At 28.9% G+C, this 25996-nt stretch overlaps 2 protein-coding genes across 3 annotated transcripts in view; both read left to right on the top strand.

The window, feature by feature from the left end:
* LOC113382808 (paxillin-like) overlaps positions 1–25996 on the top strand; it is a 96887-nt gene that overhangs the window by 45739 nt on the left and 25152 nt on the right. The window lies entirely within an intron of this gene.
* On the top strand, positions 21384–22220 carry LOC113382810 (paxillin-like). The gene is given in 5 exon segments (XM_026621046.1): positions 21384–21504; positions 21507–21584; positions 21587–21660; positions 21768–21998; positions 22092–22220. Coding segments are annotated over 5 exon segments (591 nt in total). The 5' UTR covers positions 21384–21392; the 3' UTR covers positions 22188–22220.

Genomic DNA, 25996 nt, shown 5'->3' with positions numbered 1-25996 from the left:
TTTCAAGGAGGAAAAGAGTTGATACAGAAGCCTATATTAGTAAGTTACTGTAATAATAATAATAGTTATAGGAAATGATTTTGAATATCTGAAGTTGATGCAGAATACGTATCAGTAAGTTACTTCATTATTAAAAATAGGTATTGAAAATGAAATGAACTGCAGGATATTCTGATTTTTAACCAATGTCGATATTTTAAATGATTGTTCAGTGAAGTCTCCCAAAAATCTTCTCATTTCAAATATATATTCTTTGCTGTTATATCCTCTTCTTGATTGAATTTCTTCAATGAAGTTTTCTCTACTTCAAATATTTTTTATTTTTTCCCAAGCTCATCTCCCATGTGTCTAATGTCTACAAAGGTCTTGCTTGTATTTATTTTGGTCAGTTTGTTTTGGCATGATGCTTATATTTACCGTTAGTATATGTGCTAAAACTTTGTATTACAAAATAAATAATATTATAAAATACATTTTATTTTTATCTGTTATCTTACAGAAATGTTGTATATTCAATTTTGTGCGATTCTCTACAAATTTGAATAATTATATGTAATTTACTTCTGTTTTCGTTATTTTTGGAACTTTTAATCATGTTGTTGAATAATAATTAATAGACTAAAACTGGTTTAGTTTATAACATCTTCTGCTTTTTGAAATCCAGTTTTTTAATTAATAGCGTACATATTAATATAGAATCTGTGCATTCTTGTATGGAAAGTAAAGAAAGTGCATAATTAGCAAAGAACAAATTGATATAATAAATATTGTTGCATTTCTCACGATCAGTCTTTGCATTTTCTTTAAATTGTTAAAACTGAAGGTTTGAGAATACGTATTTTGTTTTTTGAATAGTTTTAGCAATGATAAATGTTTAACCCTTTCACTCGGATGCCGCCGAGAAATTCATATAAATCTCGGAATTCGCGACTGGAAAGGGTTAATAATTATTTGGTTTGTTCACATACTGCAATCATTTTATCATTCATATTTTATAGAGAAAAATAGTAAGTACTCTAATTATGCGACGACGATCTTATTGTACTACAACTTATGTATGTTTACAAGAGATGTAAACATTTATGTATATACAAAAAATCGTCCGTTCAGAATAAAAAGCATCAGAGGATTCTAACTTATTTTTTGTATTTGCAAACTGAAATTCTATAACTTGCCCTACGGGAAGTAATTATTAATTTCTTCTTTAAAAATTATTTTATAATTTTTGGTGAAAATTGTTATATTTCAACATAGTTTAATAATAATAAATCTACGAATAAATTTAGATATCTTATTTCATTGAACTTATAAACAATTATTTATAAATATTTTTAGTTCCTATTGGTTCTTCCATAGTTATTACAACCATTGCTTGACTTCTATCTATTTTTACTATTTTTTCTCAGGCATTTAGGTAAAAATATGCATATGTATATTATCTATTACTATGTTCTCTCGTTTTCTAATCTCCAAAACTATTTGGCAAATGCGTTTTATAATTTTAGAATGTTAAAGGCATGACGTTTCGCATTGTTGCAAGAACAAATTGTTCCATGCCAATAGTTTTGGTATGTCTATTTTATCAAGCGTAAAATCTGCGCAATAGATAAATGAAAAGCTTAAGGTTTCCATACACATATAATTTTAAAGAAAATAATAATAGATGATTTAAAATATTATATAATTGAGAGACTCTATAGATCATCATTATTTTTCTGACTAGGTACATTTCTGTACTAAAGGTTATCTTACAACATTCAGTCAAATTCCTTATTAATTTAATATCATAATCACCCTATCAGATTAATGAGAATTGCAATTTGACTTTGGGGGCGTCCATTAATCACGTGAGCGAGTTTTTAAGGATTTTTGGATCCCCCCTTGGTGATACATGGTGATATTCAAAATTACCCCCGCTCCCCAACCAAACATCACGTGTATTTTTAGTTACGTGATAAAACTGTGATATTTTTGAAATTTTTTTGGGAATGTTTGATTTTTTTAAAAAATCTCAGTTAAAAAATAAATACACGTGATATCTTACTGTACCCCTCTCTCCCCCACGTGATATTTCGTGATTTTTTGTCTCCCTAAAAACCTTACGTGATTAATGGACGCCACCTTTTTTTATTTTTTCAGGACGTTTTGGCAATTTGATCAATTTTTGTAAGGTTAGCTTTATGTAATTCAAATCAGATGTATTTTTATTGTCACTTTCTATGATAAAAACTAGAATTTGGTCAATTTTCATATTTTTACTTGTTCAAGAGATTTTTCAAGAGAATTTTTAATAGATGACACTTATACATATTTTGATGGCAGACAATAAAATATAATATTTATTTGTATTTTTTAACATTAAACACCTACTAATAGTATGAATTTTCAGTTTCTCAGCAAATTTTATTGCATTTTCAAAAATGACTAACTTAATTATTTCTTCAACTAGCCAATTAAAATAATTTTAATTATTGATTATTTAAAAAATAATTAGTTTAAATAACTACTGTTTATTTAATTAGTTTGAACATGTTTATGGAAACCTTAATAATACGTCGTGCCTCTAATAAACTTATTTCATAATTCATCCGGCGCTCCAATAGAATTATGAATAATGTATATATGGTAGGTAAAGAATGTATTTTAATAATACCAGTATACCAAAGGTCTTATTAGTTCATTAACTATTTTTTGCCATTTAAAAATATGGAAAATAATTTTCAATGATTGCACATAATAGGCAGTAAAACATGAGAGCATAAGTTATTTAGCGTATTATACAATTGTTGCTGGATGTTATTTTTACTCTTGCAAATTATGAAATAAATGAAAATACTCTTAATAACTACTAAATTACTTCTAAAAATAACTCTATTTTAGCATTTAATAATTATGAGAAACATATTTTTTTATTGTTTAGGCAAACATAGTGTTATAACTTTTTCAGGATTTAAATCCAATTTTTGTCCAATCCAAATCTGCGGAAGATCTGTAATTTTTTTCATTTTGACCTTTACAAACTTAAGTTTCTTAGTCTTCCTGCATTTAAATTTCCTTTACTTGTAGTAGGTCACATTTAATTCGATTTTCCACCGAAATTGCAAAACTAGAAATAGCTCTCTCCTAAAATAGACGTGCGAATTATTTTCCAAGGCTGCCTATTTGTGAAAATGTCGGTTTGTGTACTGACATTTATTACTTACTTATTACTTAACAAGTATCAGAAATCACGGTCAGCTAATTGATAAATGTATACAAATAATAAACATAATCGTACATGTGTTTGAAAGTTTGTTTGAAATCTGATTCATAAGTTATTTTTGTTATTCGATGTAAATTTTGTAATAGTTGTAAATGGATAGAGGAAGGAAATTGGCTAGACAAAGATAGTGAAATGTGATTCATGTAAAATTACTATGGTAATAAATTATAGTAAAAAGTATAAGTAAATAGCTTAAAATCTCTACAAAAACACTTTAAATAGTTTATATAGTTTACAAGAATTAAATTAAATTATTTAAATTACATTAATTTTAAATTACCTACAAGTACTCTATCTTTTTAAAAAGATAAGGTACATTGTTTCTATAAGTCTATATGATGATATAATGTAGAAAATTAGTTTAAAATATTCGTTACAAAATTATCTATCTTATCTGAGTTTTTCCACGAAATATTTTTTGTTACTATTTGCAAAGGACATCACAATCTCTTCCCACACATTTTTATCTCTGGTTACTTATGGATGATTTAAAAACCGAAACGAATTTTGAATCTCTATTATTGTAATATTAAATTTAATATAGTAATTTTATTTAGCTATGTACCTAATTTTGCTTTCTAATTTTATATAATATTTGTAAAGGTAAACTTCAAAATATTTGTAAATATTCTGGACAAACTTTTTAAAATAGAATCGTATTTCAAGAGTACTATTTTCAAGTGCATAGTTGATATATGAATATATGTTTTATCCTAATAATTGTATTGTCTATTATAAGATTTACTATTCTAATTTCATTCTATTTATTTCAATTTTAAGTTTTTGTCTATTTATATTTTCGTGCTTTATAAGCATTCATTGTATAATTTTTATGTTCTATTTTCATTCCATCATATTGTTTACATAGTGATCGTCGGTCAATAAACTTTGGATTAAATTTAAATGAAATGTGTGGAACTTGGATAATTTTTTTCTTAAAATTTTTATTATTTATTAATTTTTCACTTTACTAAAGTTTATCACTAAAAATCATTAATATGAGGTTTACTTAATATTCAACCATTGAAGTTAGTATTTGGAGCTATAAAAATTATTCTAGTATAGAAAATATGCTTTGAATTTTGTTGAAAATTTTGATTTATTTTAATTATTTAGTTACCAACGTTTATCACAATAGTTGGTAGTATTACTAACTAAATTACTAGTTGGGGGTTCATAAATCACGTGATCGAAACACGTGATATCTTACTATACCCCTCCCTCCTTCACGTGATATTTCGTGATTTTTTGTCAGACCCCCCCACATAAAAAATCTCATGTGATTGATAGGAGGTGACTTAGGAGGTGTTATTTCGATATTTGTAAGTTTAAAATAACATATATTATTGGAAAAACCTGTAATAACTTTCAAATGTTTTATATATTCTATTTATATAAAAATAAGTCGGGTTTTCCTTCCTGACGATATAACTCCAGAACGCACGAACCGATTTCGACGATTTTGCATTCGTTGGAAAGGTCTCGGAGTCCGTGAGGTTTATAGCAAATAAAATTGAAGAAAGATTTCAACAGAAAAGCGGAAAACTTTTTTTCGCATGCAGCGTCATCTCTGATACTTAGCGTGTACTACAAACTAATATTTTTTCTTTAACTGATACTCATTTGTTTGACAACTACTCATTGTTTTTTGCTCAGTTAATTTCATGTGACAAACCGGCATTGTGTTCACTGTAAAATTGTGCAAAAAAGTAAAAAAATATGTTATTCGTTTCCTAACATTTCAATTGGAAACCATCAAATCAATCACGTGTATTGTGCAAATTTTTATTCAATTTCAACAGCAGGCAATTTTTTTCTTCATCTTTTAATCACCAGACGAAATGTTACATAAAATGAAACCATCTGGTGGTGAAATGGAGTTCGCCCGGTTTGCTAGTTTTTAATAAACTTAAAAATAAATAAATTAATATGTATTAAAAAAAAATTTAAATGAAAGAAAATATATATGATTGATTAAAACTTTAGTATGACTTTCTATTCAATTTAAATATAATTAATAATAATAATATCCAAAATATTGAGGTGGTGGCTGATTTAGTGGTGGAGGCCCTCCTGTCTGGGGGAGAGGATAGGTATGTTGCCTTGATTTAAAAATACAATAAAATATTGCAGAGTACAGTGTCTTGATATTGTGTTGGCTGGGTCTTTTTACCATTTATCCCCTGAATCGGCCCTGTATTATAAATCAGCATCACAAATAAACAATCCGACTTCTCAAGTTCACTCAATTCGTGAGATTACCCAGAATTCGCCCAGTTGTGTATACAATGCATTCCGCCAGCGCAAAAAATTCGCGGTAACGCAGTTCCATATGAACGTTCGTTCGGATATGACCTCATTTGACTATAGTTATTGAGAGGAAAATAAATTTCTTTCATAATAAATTATTTTAAATCCAGTTTGTGGTCAAACCCGAGTATGTTGTGAATCATAATTTTAATTTTAATACGCGTTTTATCTTTATGTCGTCTCAGATAGGCAGTATGTGTTGTATGTGAATCTTCAATTGTGCAAATAAGAATAGTTGATAACGAGGCTTTGTGGAGAACGGAGTTAGTAGTAAAAAAGTGAATGTATTTATAAAAAAGTACTAAAAGTTTGTGAAAATAAGGTGTCTAATTAAATAAAAATTATTTATAATTTATGGTTATATTTTTGTGAAAGTGTGGTAAAAAAATTAAATTTGTGATTATTTATTTATTAATTTATTATACCATTGCTCTAATTATATAGTAAATTGAATTACAAGTGTCTAATTTAAATGTTGGTGGCAAATTGTTCTCAATAAATTATGAAATGCATTTAGTGGTCTAGAAAACAAGATTACTTTTCTAAAATAATATTCTTCTACTACTACGAAAATCCATTTCTTTTAAAATTAAATAAAATAATTAATTAAACAGATGGCTATTAGAACACAACCCAGTAGTTGTGATTTTTCTTAACGTACCTAATTTGTCTTTTTGACTTAATTATCCATTAGAGATCATTATTAAACGCTATAATCTCAATTAAAAATCTGATATCATTACTGCTTGATATCAAGCTGATCAAAAAGGGTATCGAACCAGTGGTTGCTGGGAATTTGAAAAACTTTTTTTGATACCTAAGACATTTCTTATATAAAGTCTGGTATTTATCTCATTTTTCGATATATTATCTTGTGGTCATTGATTTATTGATTCAAGAAATAATATTGATAACTGCAGTTATTCACAATCAGTAAATATAAGTATTTAGATATGATAAAGTATCGTGTAATCATTATTATTACCACATTGAATGATTGCAATATTTGATTTTGAAAGTGTTTATGTTATAAGATGTTTTATAAAAATATATAAAAAATCAGACAATGAATAAAATGTATATAATTTTGCTTATCAAAATTTAGAAATTTTGCTTATTTATTATTTTGTTCTAAATATAGTTTTTCGACTGAGTATACAGTATAATATATAATATACTGCATTCCTGATTATCAGTCTTTATTAATTATTTTTAGTACAAACCCTTTTGTTATAAATACAGTATGAGTTTGATTCTTAAGTTCTGAGAATGCTTTTATTTAGAACACATTGATTTCCTAATTAATAAACATTATTTTGACTGTCCTTTGTGGACATCTATCAAATTTAATAAATAAATGTTGATGAGCAGAATTTACCATTATTACTTCTTCCTTAACTGAAAAAAGTTGAGTAAGAGTAAAAAAAAATTTCTATAACATTTTTTTTATTTTTTTCCCCAAATTGTAAGCCCTAGAAAATTATTCCTCCAGTACCATCAAGACAATCGCAATACATAAATTCCTAACGCATGACAAGATCATATAAAACATATTCGATATTCGAAGGTCAACTATTTTCAGTCACTATTTCTGTTTTTTATTTGATATTTATTTGATTTGATACTCGTTTTTCCTACTTTGATGTCATTTATTGGCTTACTTTATTGCAACTATTTCAAAGAATTGTTGAAGAGCTTCTGAGTTATCTATATCATTTACCAGGGTTATAAAATAGGCGAATCGAAGGAATATATACATATTTTTATAGGATAATAAAAAACTAGTCTGTAGAGGAATCTTGAGGTATTTTTATTTTAAATAACATAAATATTGCGAAATAAAAATTTATGTGATATGAAAAGTAGCCTTTCGATACAAAGTAGATTACTGTTCGAGAAAAATATGTAATTTTCAAATTTCAGTTTTCCCTTTTCTCAAATATTTTAATTCTATATTATCTTTTTCAATGATCTGTTTCATCTCTAGAATATGCAAATCTAAAGATTTCTTTACATCTCGAGGTCTATCACACTCATTGCAGATAAACTTGAAATCCCAGACCGGTTTTTATGGCGATGATAACGTCACAAAACATAGAATTGTATATGAATGAACGTTTAAAAATGTCATTCAACATAAGCCACAAGAATAATCGTAATTTGAATTAATGTTTCCTGAAAAATTCAGAATTCATCAAGCAGAAATTTAGCCACAGACTGAGAAATTTAATAAATTAGCAAAAATTGTTTTTAAGAACTTAAATAGTTCGGTTCGATTTGGTTAGACCTAAATAGTGCATTTGGGAAAAAGATGCTTAGTAATAATATCAATTAATTAATATATAAATTGATAAATGCCTGCATATTCAATTTTTCCTAAATTTTAAAGGTTTTGGTTGTCTATTATCTCGGGACGAATCTAAGGGTGTAAACACCTTTTTTTTTATTAATTATATACTTTATAATATTAATTAATTTTATTTGCCTGACATTTTTTAAATTTTCCTAACTGCGTTCACATTTATTAATAATTTTCAGTTTGCCAACAATTTCCGTAGTACTTTAAAAGTAATTTATTGGAAAGTTTATAAGTTCTGAAGTTTTAAATGCAATTATTAAAGTGAAGGCATAATTACTTTCCTTCTAAACTTTCCTTCCAAACTTTCTTTTCAACGATAAATTAGTTCTCAAATTAAAATTAATTATCATGTGTGCCCTTTTTTTAGTTAAAATTTACAAGTATTCACATAAAAGTAAATAATTTGTTACAAAAATTATATTACTATACTTCATAATATTTTTATATAACATTATCATTATCGCTAACAAGTTTGATTCATGTTATATTATTTATTGAGCAAAAATAGAAAAAAAGTTATTTCTATTCCATTGAAAGTTTTGAAATTCGTTTCAAGTATTCGTTTCAAATATATCATTTGCTTCCCAAGTTTATAAAATAGTTCATGAGTCACGTTATAAAGTCCGGATATAACTTTTCATTCTTAAAAAATGTTTTATGGTGACTAATGTTATTTAGAAAAACGATAAATCTTCTTCTAAGCATGCATCTAGAGCTTATTATTAATAATAATTAAAAATGATTCCAAAAAATTTATTATACATCTGTAAGTTTATTGTTTGTAAATTGTGTCTAACAATTAAAGTGCTTCCAGTTATGAACAAAACTTTTTAAAAACTGTGTGTATTTAAATTTTACTATAAAAATGCCGAAAATTGATAACGTAAAAATTGAAAATTACTTTGAAGAATATAATACTAAATCTACCCATGCTGAATTTGATGAATATAACACATTTGGTAAATTTCAAACAAACCTAATTTTTTTTTAATAAATATTTTTAATCATATTTTTCTTTTTCAGATGCTCTATTAGCTGATTTGCAAAACACAGTGCCGGGCTCTATAAATAAAGGGCAAGCAGGCGGTCATGGTGGAATTTCACATTCGGGTTCCGGACACGGTAACTTTTCCAGTTCCGGGCATGGTAACATTTCCGGTTCCGGACATGGTAACGTTGGTGGTTCCGGACATGGTAACGTTGGTGGTTCCGGACATGGTAACGTTTCCGGTTCCGGGCAAGCCACATGCGGATATGGTTCTCTTAACGCACCCAGAGTTATAACTAGCCCTCATACAGTACAGGTAAGACATAAAACTATGTAAATGACTAGTATATAATAATATAAATTAAATACTACTATTACAAATATTGAAATTTCATTGGGTAAACTTATTTTATCACCGGCTTACATTTAACTATTGTCCTCAGTCGTATGAACCTAAGTTCTGAACCATTTCCCGATAGTTTTTCTCGGTTTTCTCAAGTCGGCAGCACAGTAACATCAATCCCATCAACTAAATTCTAAACTCTGGCACAAATCCTACGTCTTTACTAGACGTATAATTTGATTCCGTCACATGATCGTTCTATTTTTCATGTTTGGACAAATGCCACAAATCGTGGGTGGCTTCGGGCAGTGGTTATTCTGAATACAAAACTTGATGAAAGATTTAGACAATCTTGAATAATATAGATTTAGGCCTATTGGGTAATATTTGGGTAAAATTATCAACTTCAGCGGCAAATCTTCGAAGTTCTATGTTATAAAAGTCCATATTTTTTATTTCTGTTTTTACCAAGTTTGTGTTACATCCGGCCCTGGCAGATAGTGTCATAGATTTTCTATCTAAAAATTAAAATTTTTGTAATATTTCTATTCTGGTATGCAGAGACGATTCTTTAAAATTGGCAGATGTTTCGACGCTGCCCTGACCTAAATTTAACACGTCTAGTTGGTCAGATCTGATTTTAGTACTAATAAAATTAATAAGCAATATTATGGTCGGGATAGACTAATTAGCATTTGCTGGAAAATTTACGGGAGAACGGGGTAAAATGAAACAGGTTTTACTTACAATTGCTTTTCTGAAATTAAATAAAATCATTGATGATTGATGACCTTGTTGATATTTTAAGTGGAATTGTAAATGATAAAAGTTAAATAAATATATTAACACATTAGAGCAAAAATCAAAATTTTGTATTTATAAAAATTGGCAATAAATTAAAATATTAAAAAATTTACAAATAATAATTGATAATTATTATTATTATAAAATTGATAATTTATAAATCATCCATCACCATTGGAGTCTATCACTACTTGGTCGTGGAAGAACCTACATTTTCAACTTAAAATAGATTAAAACTAGACCAAAGATTATTTTTAGAATAAGATATTTAATTATATAATGTATAAGTATATTATTAAAATTTTTATCAATTATTTTGCTTTAATTTAAAATAATTTCCGCGTTCAAACTCACCGTACGCACTCTCTCATGAATTCTATGTACCGGCGTTCGGTTGGCGGGTAATTTAAATCAGAATACTATGAGTTTGCGAAGCTGTCGTTTCTAGTCACGATGTTTAGTTTGCCAACGTTAGTTTAAAACGACCTAAAATCAAAGTGAATTTTATAAAAATTCAACTAAAATGTCTGTGACAAGTGGTGTAATCCAAAATCCCGGAACGAGAACTCCGGAGACGTTCCGGATACGGATTGTTATGAAAAAAGTTGATAGAAAGGTAGAAGTTGGATAGTGATGTGATTTTACTTGGTAGTAAATATTCCGATACTCTGGCATAGTGCTTATAATAAAAATATTTAGCCCAGTGACAGTGCTATTAGAAAATTCTGTACCATAAAAAATTAAACATTTTTGGAAGTAACTAAAGTCCTTACTTTGAAATTTACCTTACATTTTAGAACGAAATATGTTTTTATTACTATTTATTCTGTCCAAGCAATTGTGATTAAGCTGTTATATATACACCTTTATTTTTTAAATCATTGTATTTAATATTTTTGATTTTGTTTTCCGAATTGGTATTTGTTTAGTATATCGTATCGTGCTTGGAAATTTGCCACGGAACAAATTTTAGTGCAAGTTCACATATTTATAGATTTCCTACATGTGCATCATATATATAACACGTTTGTACTCTTATGTTGATATTTACATCAACTGAGTCACCGAGTTGTTTCATGCACTAGTTATCCAATATTTTAATTACAAGTCTAAATTTAAATATTTTGTAATGTATTACAAAATTTGTTCTAGGGACTTTTTATATTTTTTGGGCAAACATTTGAAGACTATTTGTTTTATATAAGCTTAAACGTTATTGCTAGAGAAATATTTACATATTGTTTAAGGCTTATTTCTATCAATTTCTACGAATTTCTTTAATCTAAGATGCTTTTCCATTTACTTTATTTCTGCGCTGAAATTAAAATATCTCGCTCAATTAAAACACTGACCTGCCTGATGGCCTAATTAATCTCAACTGTGGCTATTTTAGTAAATTAGAACTTCCACAGTCTGAGATTTCTGACATCTCTACACATTGTATTTTCTAGAATATACCAATTTATACAAATAAAGTTCACATTACATACATTATTTAGACAAATAAACTAAAAATTGTATACAAATAAGCTTTTAGCAATATTAAAGCATATTTAGCAGAATTAAAAGTTTTCATGCACATTTCTTTTTACAATCAAAAATTATCACTTATAACTGCCTAATTATTTAAATCGATAATTTATTTGCATGGTTTAATTCATAAATTAATGTAGATATTGACATTAATATTGTTTCAAATTATTTTTTACAGCCGCTGAGTTCCTACCAGAGCCATAGTCGCCAAGGAAGTGGAAGTGGAAGTGCTGCCTTCAGTTACACCGGCGGAAGCACCAACTTAAATGCTGGAAATTTTAGAGGTTCCATCAACCATCATGGTGGATCAGGAACCGGCGGCCACCACGGCGGACCTGGAGGCCACCACACTGGTAACGCCTATGATGGCACCGGCAACAGTTACGGAACCACAACTTCTCCAAGTGGAACCATAATTCGCACAGTTCATTATGATACTCCTGCAATGGACGGAGATAGAAACTCTCAGGTGAAGTCTCCAGTTCAAATGAGATCCAGGACTCCTTCTGTGCCGGAACCAAGGAAGACGCCTTCGTCAAGCCATAATTTGTCGGAGTTGGATTCATTGCTGCAAGATTTGAGCAATGCTCATTATGCATCTATATATGATAAAGATCGATGTAAGTAGATAAATGAATTATGGATCATAATTTTAAGACACATCAACGTTGTATGTGCTAAATAATTAATTATTTTTAACTCTATTTTTTAGCTATGAATGGAACAGCTAGTCCAATTTATACTTCACCAAATGGTACTCTAGGTCCACGTGGGTCATTAGATAGACCATCAGTAGACAGTTTACTTCAAGAACTGAATTCTGCAGCACCAATTGCAAATTCTACTATGAATTACTACGCTAATGGGTAAATATCAATAAGAATAATAGTATAATGAATAATACTATTAAAATTAGAATAAAAATAGAAATAAAGAGAGTGGCTTGTTCTAATGATGGACAATATTGTGGTAATAAATAAATATTATTAATTTTAGTGATTCTCCACGTCCTGGCAAACAAGTAACGACAACCGTACGAGAAACGAAAACTATCGAACCAATGTATGCAGCTACTAATCAACAAAACCAGGGGCAAAGACCTGCACCAAATGAGGTTCGTAGTAAATTATGATCACAACTAAAACATTTTTGCTTTAGAATTTATACATTATTCTAAAAAAGTGTCTTTATTTCTATGTCTATATTTTTTTAGGATGTCTTCCAAGGAGTGTTATTCTCCGAAACAAATCGACCACCAAATTCTGATGGATTACCTTTCCATTCTGAACGTATGACAACGCACATGGTCCGAAAAATTGGAGCAGCACCTGCTGCTTCTTCAGCAACTAGAGAATTGGACGACCTGATGGCGTCTTTATCGGACTTCAAGGTTGGTGGATTTCATTTTCTACATACATAACATAAAAATATTTTATCATTTTGTCTTTCATCCCTGGATAGAAAGTGTATGTGTATATAGAACAATTATAGATTTTCATATCTTTAGTTGTTTGATTTCTTTGAAATTTAGACAGGGATATTGATGGGAAAGTGTAGTTCGTTCACCCTTTGTTTTATATAATTGAATCGAGACATAATATAAAGTCTTAGCTAGTTTATTTCACGTGGGTTCGTTTATTAGCAGCGTTATCTGTTCGCAAATGTCGCGAAAAATATGTTCACATGGTTGTTGAGAGCCAGGCTAAATAAGTTAGCTTAGATTTCAATTCTTCATATGCGAAACACTACACTAGATTGCAAGATTTTTATTTTTATTTCGTAGAAGACTTGCTATTTCACATTGCATGTTATTTAGACTTTCTTTGTCTCTTACGTCCATAAAAATAAATTAAATTCTAATAATTTATTACTATCATATTAAATATTTTTACAAAATTGATCTTATAATAATCAGGATTGATTGTTCAAATAGTTAGTAGACCAAAACGCTATATTCATATATTTTTTCACAAATCATAATTTATTTTTTTTATTGTTTCAAAAGTTCTATTTTTTTTTACTTTCTTGGTGTTGCTAATTCTTAAATAGCTCAGGATTTTTTAACTATTTTTTAATTATTTCTAAAATTCGAAAAAAATTCTTATTATAGTAACTCTAAAATATATATTTTTGCATACATATATGATTTCCACATAATTTTTCTTACTTTATTTTTCCAAATCGAACACAAAGTCTATTTTGTTATTGGTATTTTAGATTTTTAGACTGTTTAGACTATTTAGGTAATTATACTATTTAGAATTTTGCGCGTAGCCTTACGTTTCTTACATAGATGTATTATTATTCACCCATAAACCATAATTTTTTACATTCACAAAGCCTAGATTTGTAAAATTTACATAAAAATACGACATTGTGTGCAATTTGTATTTAACATTTCAAATATATTTCGGGCATAAAATACGTAGCATGCATAATAAATTTTCTGTTGACTGTTTTCAAAGTGGCAATTTATTATATATGTCCTTCAGAACTTAATGTAATATATTTGATAAACCATTAAAACAACACAAATATTCGTCGTCATTTCCTAAAAAGCTCCGCCTTTTTTGACAAGAATTGATAAATAGATTTTGTAAGATTACGTATTAAATAATATAAGAAGATAATTATAATGATATCATGAATTATCATGATAATTTATCATGATTTACTAATTTTGCTAATTAATTTAATACTTTATAGACAATTATTTATATATATTATATTTATCTAAATATATGATATACATATAGACTATCCTTAGACAAGTTTACTGTAATAGTAAAAACTAAAATTGATAACTTCTTTTAATAAGATAAAATATTTTCTTTTAATATTTTTCTTGACTTGTTCAATGTTTTCCAAGCACTAAAAGAACTCATATAAATTTATCGAATTTAATTGAAAAATGGAGACAGATGCGATAATTATTAGTAATTAGCAACCTAGAAAGAAATCAATTATTAATAGAAGATTTAGATCTATTTTTACCATCTTTATTAAGCGATCCGAAAAAAATCGCTAAATTACGTATGCCGGTCTAATATGTCGCATGAATATTTTTAGATAGTGTTTACATTAAAAATAGACCGACTGTGTTATATTAGAAGTCTTTGTATACAGAGGATATTGTGCTAAGTTTAAATATCCAACATTTTGATTATTTTGGCGCTTAATGGACTCGTGGCGATTTATCGATTGCTGAAATTAGATGTTGTAATTTTGCGAAGATGAAGGTCCACCAAATAGTAAGAAGTTTCATCATCATAAGCATTGTAAGACACATGTAAATGGTTCATATTGTATGCAAAATTATTAGCGACATCATATTTTTTCATTTTACAATAATTTTTACTCGCATCCTAAAAGGACAACACGTAAAATTGTAAAAATTAAAATTGACTATAAACATACAAAATCTTCAGACCATTGTGCCAAAATCTGCCACACTTCCTTCGTTTTATCCAAATTAGTTTCTGGTTCAGGAATTTTCTTATTGAATCAGGTATTTATCCATCCTCCCTGACCTATCCATGAAAATACACATCACACATTTTTCTGATGACCCAATTTGTGGATCCACTTGACCTTGATCATCCGATATCCATATTGATTGATGTTAAACATTTAAGATCTAGTCAAAAGTATCTTATTTGAAATTTAATATGCTTTACTTGTTGCAAGAAAAATAGCCACTTAGCACAGTCTGGCATTGGTTTTAAAAATACCAGTCAATAATTCTACCTACTCGTGTTCTATCAAAATTCTCAGGAACATAATAATAAATACGTCCTGTGAATACTTTTATAACTGTTACATAAAGGATATAGTACCGTCTTTAACATTGCAGAATAAAAAAAAGAGAATTTTTTAATAATTAAAATAGCTTTACTTCATCCTTCCAAGTTTGTGACAAAATTTTTAAATTGGTTCATACGGTAGTTTTCGAGGTATACAAGATTGCACTCTGACCTGAAACTAGCTTAGTTTCAGGTTGAGAGTACTTTTGGCCTAGGTGCATGGTGCTATTTTCTCAAAAGGGGATTATGCGAATTTAACGAAACTAGGCGCACATTGTTATTATACTTTACCAAGATTGTGACAAAAATTTTAAAATGGTGCATACGGTAGTTTTCGAAATATGCGAGATTGCACTCTGACCTAAAACTAGCCTAGTTTTAGGTTGAAAGCACTTTTGGCTTGGGTGCACTATGGTATCCTCTTAAAAGGGGATCAAGCGAATTTAATGAAACTTGGTACACATTGTAATTATACTTTACTAAGATTGTTTCAAAAATTTTAAATTGGTGCATACGGTAGTTTTCGAAATATGCGAAATTGCACTCTGACCTGAAACTAGCCTAGTTTCAGGTTGAGAGCACGTTTGGTCTAGGTGCACCATGGTATCTTTTCAAAAGGAGATCATGCGAATTTATTGAGACTTGGCACACATTTAGAATAATTGATTATCACATCATGTTAATTAGCAAAACTCTTGTTGGATTATATCGGGATGCATTTCACGCGTCTGAATTGTTGATCGCCAATTTTTGCCAAGTAAAGACAGGTGTTAGTAGTACTATTATTAGTTTAAAAAGAGAAAATAGATACTTTTGCATATAAATTATTATCAAAGGCGCATTGCTGATTTATTATATTCTACTTAACATTTGGCAGACAAGAAAATGTACACATATTTAGATAGATCTTCCTCTTTTCCTGAAATATTTTATTTACAGAAATATTTTATTAATTTTAAATAAAAGTATATCGATTAATTTTATATTAATGCAAATAATCCAAATTACAGATAACATGACACTAAATGATAAATTGATTAATTCATTTATTTACACCTGTATTACTCGTTAAAACCAATATATTTAATTGAATATTTGTAATACGAGGCACGTGTGTTCCACAGATTTACATTATTTTATGCCAGTATACTATTTCATAATATTTTTTTTTATTTATTTAAATTACAAGTTGTCGAATTAGTCATTCTGTAACTTATTAAGAAATTATCCTGAAAGATACCTAATTTACAAATTGCAAAAGGTATTATAATTTGTTAACCATACATATATTTTTTCATTTATGATTTTAAATTACAAGTTGATTTGTTACTTTTAGCGTTACTTTTAAAACTATATTTCTGAATGTTTTCATAAAATTAATTATTTTTAAAACAATAACTGGTCTGCTGTAATACTTAAATCTATTTTCACAAAATTACATGCTATCTCGTAAAACATCATTAAAATGTGTAGTTGTTTAATTTTCTAACTAAATGCCATTAACGTAGTATGACTGCTTTCCTAATTGCTGTTTTGTAACGTATTGCTATTTAAAATAATAGTGATATAATCCAAATGAAAGTCGTTGTACGTCTTATGAAGATTATTTGCGATGTTCTTGGCCGTGAATCAAATTTGCAAAATATATTAAGCCATAACAACATATCAAACATCTGGATTCAGGCATATTTCTTAGACAACAATCAGTATGAATTAATATATTGAAGATATTGAATTGACATTTAAATTGGAATTTACACAATGAAATTGCTTTCTAAAAATCATATATATATATATATATATATATATATATCACAGTTATTTGTCGTACTTGTTTCATATTTGTTTATTCATTCCGGGAAACCCGGTGGCGGTACTCCGGGCGGTTCCGTCAGCGTTGTCGGTGTTGCTGTTGCTGCTGCTGTAGGTGTTTCCGTTGATGTAGGTGTTTCCGTTGATGTAGGTGTTTCCGTTGCTGTAGGTGTTCTGTTGCTGTAGGTGTTTCCGTTGCTGTAGGTTTTCCGTTGCTGTTGGTGTATCCGTTGCTGTCGGTGTATCCGTTGCTGTAGGTGTTTCCGTTGTTGTCGGTGTATCCGTTGCTGTCGGTGTTGTAGTCGCCATTACTTTGACTTCACAAACAAAATTAATTAATATATTGCAAGGAGCATCATTCCATCTGTGATCTTGTCCCCTGTATATACTTTCAACACAGTTCTCGTTTCCATTCTTGTTGTTAGGTTCCCCAACAATCCATTTTTCATATGTCATTTCTTTAGAATCGGGAAAGAACCACATAAATTTACCAGTGGAACTTCCTAAGTTATTGCCTGCTAGCCACAAATGTTCCAGCTGCGGATATTCTGTATAGGAAACTCATTAAATACCTTGAAGCTAACAGTTTTATGATATTTCTACATACTTACTTGTAGTAAGAAATGTGCTAAGAGTTTTGTATTCGGCGTCATTTTCTATAGCAGCTAATGTTCCTTGAATATGATCTTTACAGAAATTTTCAGCAGCAAACCAGGTCATCTGAAACCAATGGTATTATTTTTGCTAAGGGCATTTCTTTTATCTACATTTCAACACGTTTTACCTTCAGATTCGCAGCCACAACATATTTCTTTCCATCAGTTGTGGTTACACTATCTAATGTCACTAGAAGTAATAATTATACAAAAATCATCTTTCAGGTTGAAGTATAAAAATTAGATCATTCCAATTTACCTGGTGCATTTGAACCAACGGCGCAGCTAACACAAATAGCTGCAAATAATAAAACTAGTTTCCTCATGTTGAACTGATAATGAGAGTTTACCTGTTTCACAATTCTTTTATACTGAATTTTCAAGATATTCATCTCATTTTATTATAGTTCAAAGTATGTCTAGGTGAATGAAAGCACGTCATTAGGTCATAAAAGTATTACTTTTTATTTTGAAGCTGATACTAATATTTGAGCAAATATTTGTTTAATCTAATTACGTTTTTATCAAGATTTTGAATGGTGCTATTTCAGAAAATATTATTATTTTATTATTATTATTACTTACTGTTAAGTGTCATTTGTCAACAAACAATTCTAAAATTTTAATTCTTTATGAATAGAAAATAAATTTTTCAGTGAATTATTCAGTTTTGTCGATTGATAAAAATAAATAAAAGACCGAAGTATTTCATTCAGGCACTGTTGTTTGAAATGGCATTGGAAAAACTTTTTTTTGGAGTTCAACTCTACCAGGGCGGTTTCCTATAATTTGCGTGGATGATCAAACAATTTACGTGCAAGCCAAATATTGCCTATCCAAGTAGATTATATTGTCATGTCATTATTTGTAATGTATTTTTCTTCTCAGTTTTACCAATCCTTTATTAATGATAACATTGTCATTGCATATTGCACACGATATCGGATCTTTTAGGTTTTGGATCATTCCCAATTGACTGTATTATTAATGTTTGCTCGGCAGTCCCACACTCTTGGCGCGTTACTCACAGAAGAGGAAAAACCAATTAAAACGCTCCTTCCATTATGTTTAATTTTATCGGAACATATTTCAGAATATTTTTGTGGCGTAATAAAAAAATTCGCATCGGTCTTTTATCGTTTGCAACCTTGGTCTAAGAAAAATCAGGTTGAAATTTGGTACTAGGTAAATCCAAAAACAATCAAGTAAATTAAAAATATTTTTTTTATTAATAATTATCATATAATTTACATTAATATACATACATATAGTTTACATATTGGTGGTTCTGTCGTTGTTGACGTATCTATTGATGTTGGAGCTTATATAGTAGTTGGTGGCTCTAGTGTTGTAGTTTCCATCACTTTGACTTCACAAATGAAATTTATTACCGTATTGCAAGGAGCATCATTCCATCTGTGATCTTGTCCTCTGTATATAGTTTCCACACAGTTTTCGTTTCCATTCTGGTTGTTAGGTTCACTGATAATCCATTTTTCATACGTCATCTCCTTAGGATCGGAAAAATACCACATAAACTTACCAGTGGAACTTGCCAAGTTGTTACCTGCTAGCCACAAATGTTCCAGGTGCGGATATTCTGCATAGGAGGCTCATTATAGACCATGATGACAGTTTTCATGGTATTTCCATATACTTACTTGTAATAAGAAATGTGCTGAGAGTTTTGTATTCTGCATCATTTTCTATGGCAGCTAGTGTTCCTTGAAGATGTTCTTTGCAGAAATTTTCAGCTTCAAACCAGGTCATCTGAAACCAATGGTATTATTTTTGTTACGTGCGTTGATTTCACTTGGATTTTGACAAGTTTTAACCTTCAATTCTGCAGCCACAACATTTTTTTTTCCATCGGTTGTGTCACACTATCTGAATTCGCTAAAAATAAAATTATAATATCAAAAATCATCCTGTGAATCTAAATTATTTCAATTTACCTGGTGCAATTAAACCAACGCGCCGCAAACACAAACAACTGCGAATAATAGAAGTACTTTTCCCATGTTGGTTTTGAATGCTTTTTTCTTATAATTTTTCTCATTTTATACTTTATTTTATTTACTTGTATTAATAAAGAATTAAATAGATAAACAAACATAATCATAAAGTATTACTTTTTAATTGATATACTTATATTTTTAATTTTAATATTTACTTGTAAATATTTATTCAATTATATTAAAATATTCAATTACATATATATTAATGATCTATCTTAATTATCATATTTATTCATATTATAATATAAATTTATAATATTATTTAATAAATATCAATTTATTAGAAATCAATAACAACGTTATTCTTAAAATAGTATTGCATGAATTTGAAGATATCTTTACAATGAAATCATATTCATCTAATATATGATGCGTATGTATTTCTTATTACTTGTTTATGATATTTTATTTGAAAAATCATTCTTGCATCCTCCACAAATGGGATCAGGCACGTCGAAATAATCATTGCGATAATAATATTTACCATATTTTTCGTGAAAAACCTTCTTCACCAAATTGTTGACCACATTGGGCGCATGAAAAGTGCTGGGTATGCGATGTTTTTTCTAAGGCTGCTACGCATTTCTGGAAAAGAATAATGGATTAAAGGACACAACTGAAAAAATATTTTCTGGTTGGGAAAATTTAAAAGTTTTTAGATTCGTTGTATAAATTGAATTTGTTCGCCTTCGAAACCCTGTTCTCTGAATTTGCACACGGCGCGAACCTGCGCGTCCGCGTGTGGCCTTTCTTGGCGCTACTTCATATACTAAACTGATTCCCCTTCTTCCTTCGGACATCCTAATTCTCTCGTGCTTTAGTTTACATGTTAAATCTCGGAAAACGTCAAGCTTCAGTCTTTAGTTTGCTGCAGCAGGATTACCAAGTACCACCTGAAGAAAGGATCCTTGTGGGACATAAACAGTACGGTTAAAACAAAGTGTTGGGGATTACTAGATTGCCTTTTTAATATTTTTTAATCACGGTTATTTTGTTTGGATATTGCAACAGTGACATCGATCTACTACCTTTGGAGTTTTATTTAGTCACTAAATTTACAAAATAAACATTGGTTTATTTCGGTTATAACATCGTTTCACAACATGCGACCTCGCGCGATTTGTTGACGCTGGCTCTGCTTGATTTTCTGTAACTTATTTCCGAACATTGCGTCATAGGCCGAATATATGTTATATATCGATTTTCAATTTTTAAGTGCATTGGTTTACATATAAAGTCATCATTACTTAATTGGAAATTCGAGAAAAACTTGGCGGCGTTTCAAGCGGTTGAAATGTCAAAACCGAACGCCATGTGTAAACCATCGCACATGCACTATCAGATATAATGGATGAAACAATAATTTTCAATAATGTTATTATTTTATTACATGCATTTTATTTTATTTTTTCAGATTACCTCGAGCTCTCACCAGCACCAAACGGTGACAGAATCGAGCAAATCAGTGCAAACGATCACCCACAAGATCAATCAATTAGATTCTATGTTAGGAAACTTACAAGCAGACATGTCCAGACAAGGTGTTAATACTGCTCAAAAAGGAAGCTGTGGTGCTTGTGACAAAGCCATTGTTGGGCAAGTCATAACTGCCCTTGGCAAACATGGCATCCTGAACATTTCGTTTGCAACCATTGCAACCAAGAATTGGGAACAAGAAACTTCTTCGAAAGAGATGGACACCATACTGCGAACCTGATTACCATAATTTGTTCAGCCCAAGATGCGCGTATTGTCATGGAGCTATTTTGGATGTAAATATAAAATCTATCCAGCAAAACCATATATAAACTACAAACTTTGAAATTTTTTCAACAAGATTATATTTTTCCCCTTAATCATTGTTCGTTATCTTTTCCAGAAATGCGTAACAGCCTTAGAAAAAACTTGGCACACAGAGCACTTCTTCTGCGCCCAATGTGGTCAACAATTTGGTGAAGAAGGTTTCCACGAAAAAGATGGTAAACCTTATTGTCGCAATGACTATTTCGATATGTTTGCTCCCAAATGTGGAGGATGCAACCGTCCAATCATGGAAAATTATATATCTGCATTGAACAGCCAGTGGCATCCCGACTGCTTTGTCTGCAGGGTAAGTCAGATAAAAATATACCAAATACGAAAGTTATGTTTTAAACGATTATATATGTTGATGTATCAATCGCAATGTCATGTTTGAATTTAGGATTGCAAGAAGCCAGTATCCGGTAAATCTTTTTATGCCATGGAAGGTAAACCAGTATGCCCAAAATGCGTGGGCGTTGAGGAAGAAGACGAATAAATAAATAAGACTTATGATTATGCCCCTTTTACCCAAAAAATGAATCTTCAGATGCCCTCTTAAAAATGCCTTTAAATGACATGAACAATGATGATGGCAGTCCAGGTTTTCTTATAAGGAAACCGATGCTGCAATGCCCCCTTGTCCATTTTTTACAGGTTCTTCTTTGCATTTGGAAAAATGCAATTTAAGGAAAACACAACACTGTCTTCAAACACTTTTCACTGTACTGATCATATAAAATTCACACGCAAAAATATTTTGCAGACGACGCTTAGAATATCAAAAAATGAGATTATATTTATATTTTTTATTATTTATTAAGCAACCTACTAATTAGACACTAGACTTTATATATAAATGTATATATTATGAAATAAATGTAAATAAAAATTAAAAAAAAACAAAAAAGATATAAACAAAAACAAAACAACACAAATACAAAAAACACACACGTTTGAATTGCAAGTGTATGTAGTACATGCATTTGTACGTTTTTCCTGATACGATCAGGATACGTCATTTGTCCTTGATCAGGACATGTGCATAATATTTGCCCTATGACGAGTTTTTTTATATTTTGGCAAAAAATAAATTCAAGGTCCTGCCCTTTAATATTTTTATAAAAATATACTCAAGGTGTTTACTTTTAGCAATCGTAAATAGTACGGATAAATTGCTTTGACTTTGACTTGATTGATCATATCACCTAATTATTTATATTAACGTAATCTTTCCATTAGCATTAAAATTAGCTATTCAGATTAAATTTTATAATTAGCTATTTAGTTTATTAATATCGTTAACAGAAGTTGAGTACATCCAAATGTGTGTTCTTTGATATTGTGTTTGTTTTTTGTTTTCAAAAAACTTTTAATAATTTTTTTTTGGTACTAGTATGTTTTCGAACATACCTTTGCATATTTATTTCATAAAATGCATTTATATAATATATAAATTTTAGTATCTAATTACTAAGTTGCTTAATAAATAATAAAAAAAAGTAATATCATTTTTTGATATTCTAATTCTGATAAATAATTAATTACTACCGACACGTACGAGTATATTGTACACACTTTTTTCATTTTACTTGGAAAAATATTTAATTTGCGTTGCTTTTTCTTAAACTTAACAAATAGTTGTCCTAATATTAGCATGGGCGCTAAAGAAATAAATAAAATAAAATAAATATTTTTGACACGTTTGGCTAAAATCTTTAATTTTAATCTTTTCAATAATTATTGAATTTTTATAAGTAAATTATTTATTTATTATAATACATAAATATGCTAATCGGCTGTCGACATATAGGCTATAATACAATTACATTTATAAGAAAAATATAGCCATTCTAATAATTTTTTGGGATTTAGAAGTAGTTTCTTAATTTTGTGATTGTAAAAGAAATTGCATTTATTAGATAATTATTATCAGTCTAATAGTATTAGTTTAGGAATCCAGTAGTAATTGTTTAAATCGTCAAATTTTATCTTAGGGCGTTTAATAAATAAAAAATGATGTTAAGTTTTATTTAACAACTAAAACTATATTTCTCGTTTTTTCTTGAAATTTTCTTTTTATATTTATTCACTCAAAATGCAACTATAAATGCAATATATTATTTTGTTATAAATAATTATACCAAAAATTCTCGTTAGTACTAGTAAACCAGTATTTAATTTGTGTTGCATAAAAATATTCCTTTATTTATTTATTCATTCCAACGCTAATCGACATTTATTAATAAAATAGTATAATTTTGTACATTTAAATAATATTGCTGGACATCAAAATACGGAAAAGAAAATACATGAAATAAAAAATGGGGATAGAGAATAGTGGTAATGGGATGAAGGGCAAGGAAATCATTTGATGTGGTGGCTCTCACACCATGGACCTGCCTTTGGGCAGACTACAATTATTACTATTATTATCAAAATACGTAAAATTAATGGGAAAACGATACTCTCTTCTGCAGTTTTTTATGCATTATTGGCTTTGGCTTTCTATCACTGGATTGTCTTACCAATTACTGGATTTGCACATGATTCAGACATTCTAAGTAACTACACTTTATATTTCTAATGTTTCATATGGAATAGGTTCAGATATTTAAAAAAACAAATGCATTTGGCTTTCACAGATCTTACAATCCCAAAATATGGTTGTAACGTCTACCAGGGCAAATATACCTCTAACCTTTAATTTATTTTAACAAATTGATCCCTCGCACCTTTACTTGCTCTAAATTAGATGTGTCCACGATTCATATGTCCTAATTCGATTCTTTTCTTTTTCCCAGGATTGCAGACAACCTTTCCACCACGGGTCCTTCTTTGACCATGAGGGTCTGCCCTACTGCGAGACCCATTACCATGCTAAAAGAGGCTCCTTGTGTGCAGGTTTGCCACAAGCCGATCGCCGGCAGATGCATCACGGCGATGTTCAGGAAATTCATCCAGAACACTTCGTTTGCGCTTTTTGTTTGAAACAATTAAATAAAGGAACATTCAAAGAACAAAACGATAAACCATACTGCCATAATTGCTTTTATAAACTATTTGGATAAAGGATATTTTTGTATTTTTTGCAAACAAGAGAGAAAGTAAGTTTTGGAAGGATTTGATGGGATTTAAGAGGCGAGTGCCAAAATTTAAATTATAAATTATATATATATATATATATATATAATGTTGTTACAGAGAATAAGTTACAGATTTTATATAATAAAAATTGCTTATGTCGAACTATACATCTGCAATTTTATGTATACTTTATTCAAAATTAACAGATTTGCGTTATTTTTTCTTAAACCATGAATATCTCAATATTTTTGATGTTTATGGAATAATTTATACCAATGCTATATTTCATTTATTTGTTAACAAACAAACAACATAGAATATAGCAGAATTATCAATTTTAGTACAGAGATTCCAACAGAGCTCATTAAGAAAAAATTCTTAAAAACGATTGGTTAACATTGTTTATATTTTAAACGAATTCTTTTTTATAAAGCTGGTTGCTTTTATTTTATCTATTTTTATGTTAATTTGTTTATAAATATTTTAATGGCAGGATAACAATTTTAATATCGCTTTTGCAATATAGTTAATATTGCATATTGAAAAAAATCTTAAAAGCGACTTTTTAATATCCAACTTATTAATATTAAATAATATTGAGTATCATATCGATATTCTAAACCTTTTTTTTAAATGAAAAAATAGTTTAAATAATAAATTAATTCCTCCACAAAAATTGTTAGAATTTCCGATAAAATATACATAAATTAACGATGTTTATAAGAATGATATTAAAGTAATTATAATGTTATAAAAAATATAAAAATGCCACTTTACCAGATCATTCTACAACTCATTAATAATTTTTTAATCCTCATTAATAGTTAACTAATTATTTTTTACTTAAAATCATATTTATTTCTCACGTTTGCAGAAATCTTGGCTTCGGCCAAATGAACGTATTCATAACAAAATAATCTTTATTGATTAAGATTTAAAAGTTATTATAAGTATTAAGAATACAAAAACTTTATGTTCTCTAATATAATATTTGTATGGGATGACTGATATTGCTGATGCATGATTTTTAGACACTAAACTTTAGTTGAAACTAAATATAAAAAATGTCATAATATGTAAATATTTATATAAACGACTAATTTAAATTTAATCTAAATAATGCTTTTATTGTGTTACACGAAAAAAATATATAACAATAAATTAATAAGAATAAAATAATTTTTTATTGAAAATTATAATTGCAGGGATTTATTAACATAA

This window comes from Ctenocephalides felis, unplaced genomic scaffold (genome assembly GCF_003426905.1).
Source record: "Ctenocephalides felis isolate EL2017-DRISC unplaced genomic scaffold, ASM342690v1 CF-g0.4_SCAFFOLD_03570, whole genome shotgun sequence".
NCBI lineage: Eukaryota > Metazoa > Arthropoda > Insecta > Siphonaptera > Pulicidae > Ctenocephalides > Ctenocephalides felis.
This window is presented reverse-complemented; position numbering and strand designations above follow the sequence as displayed.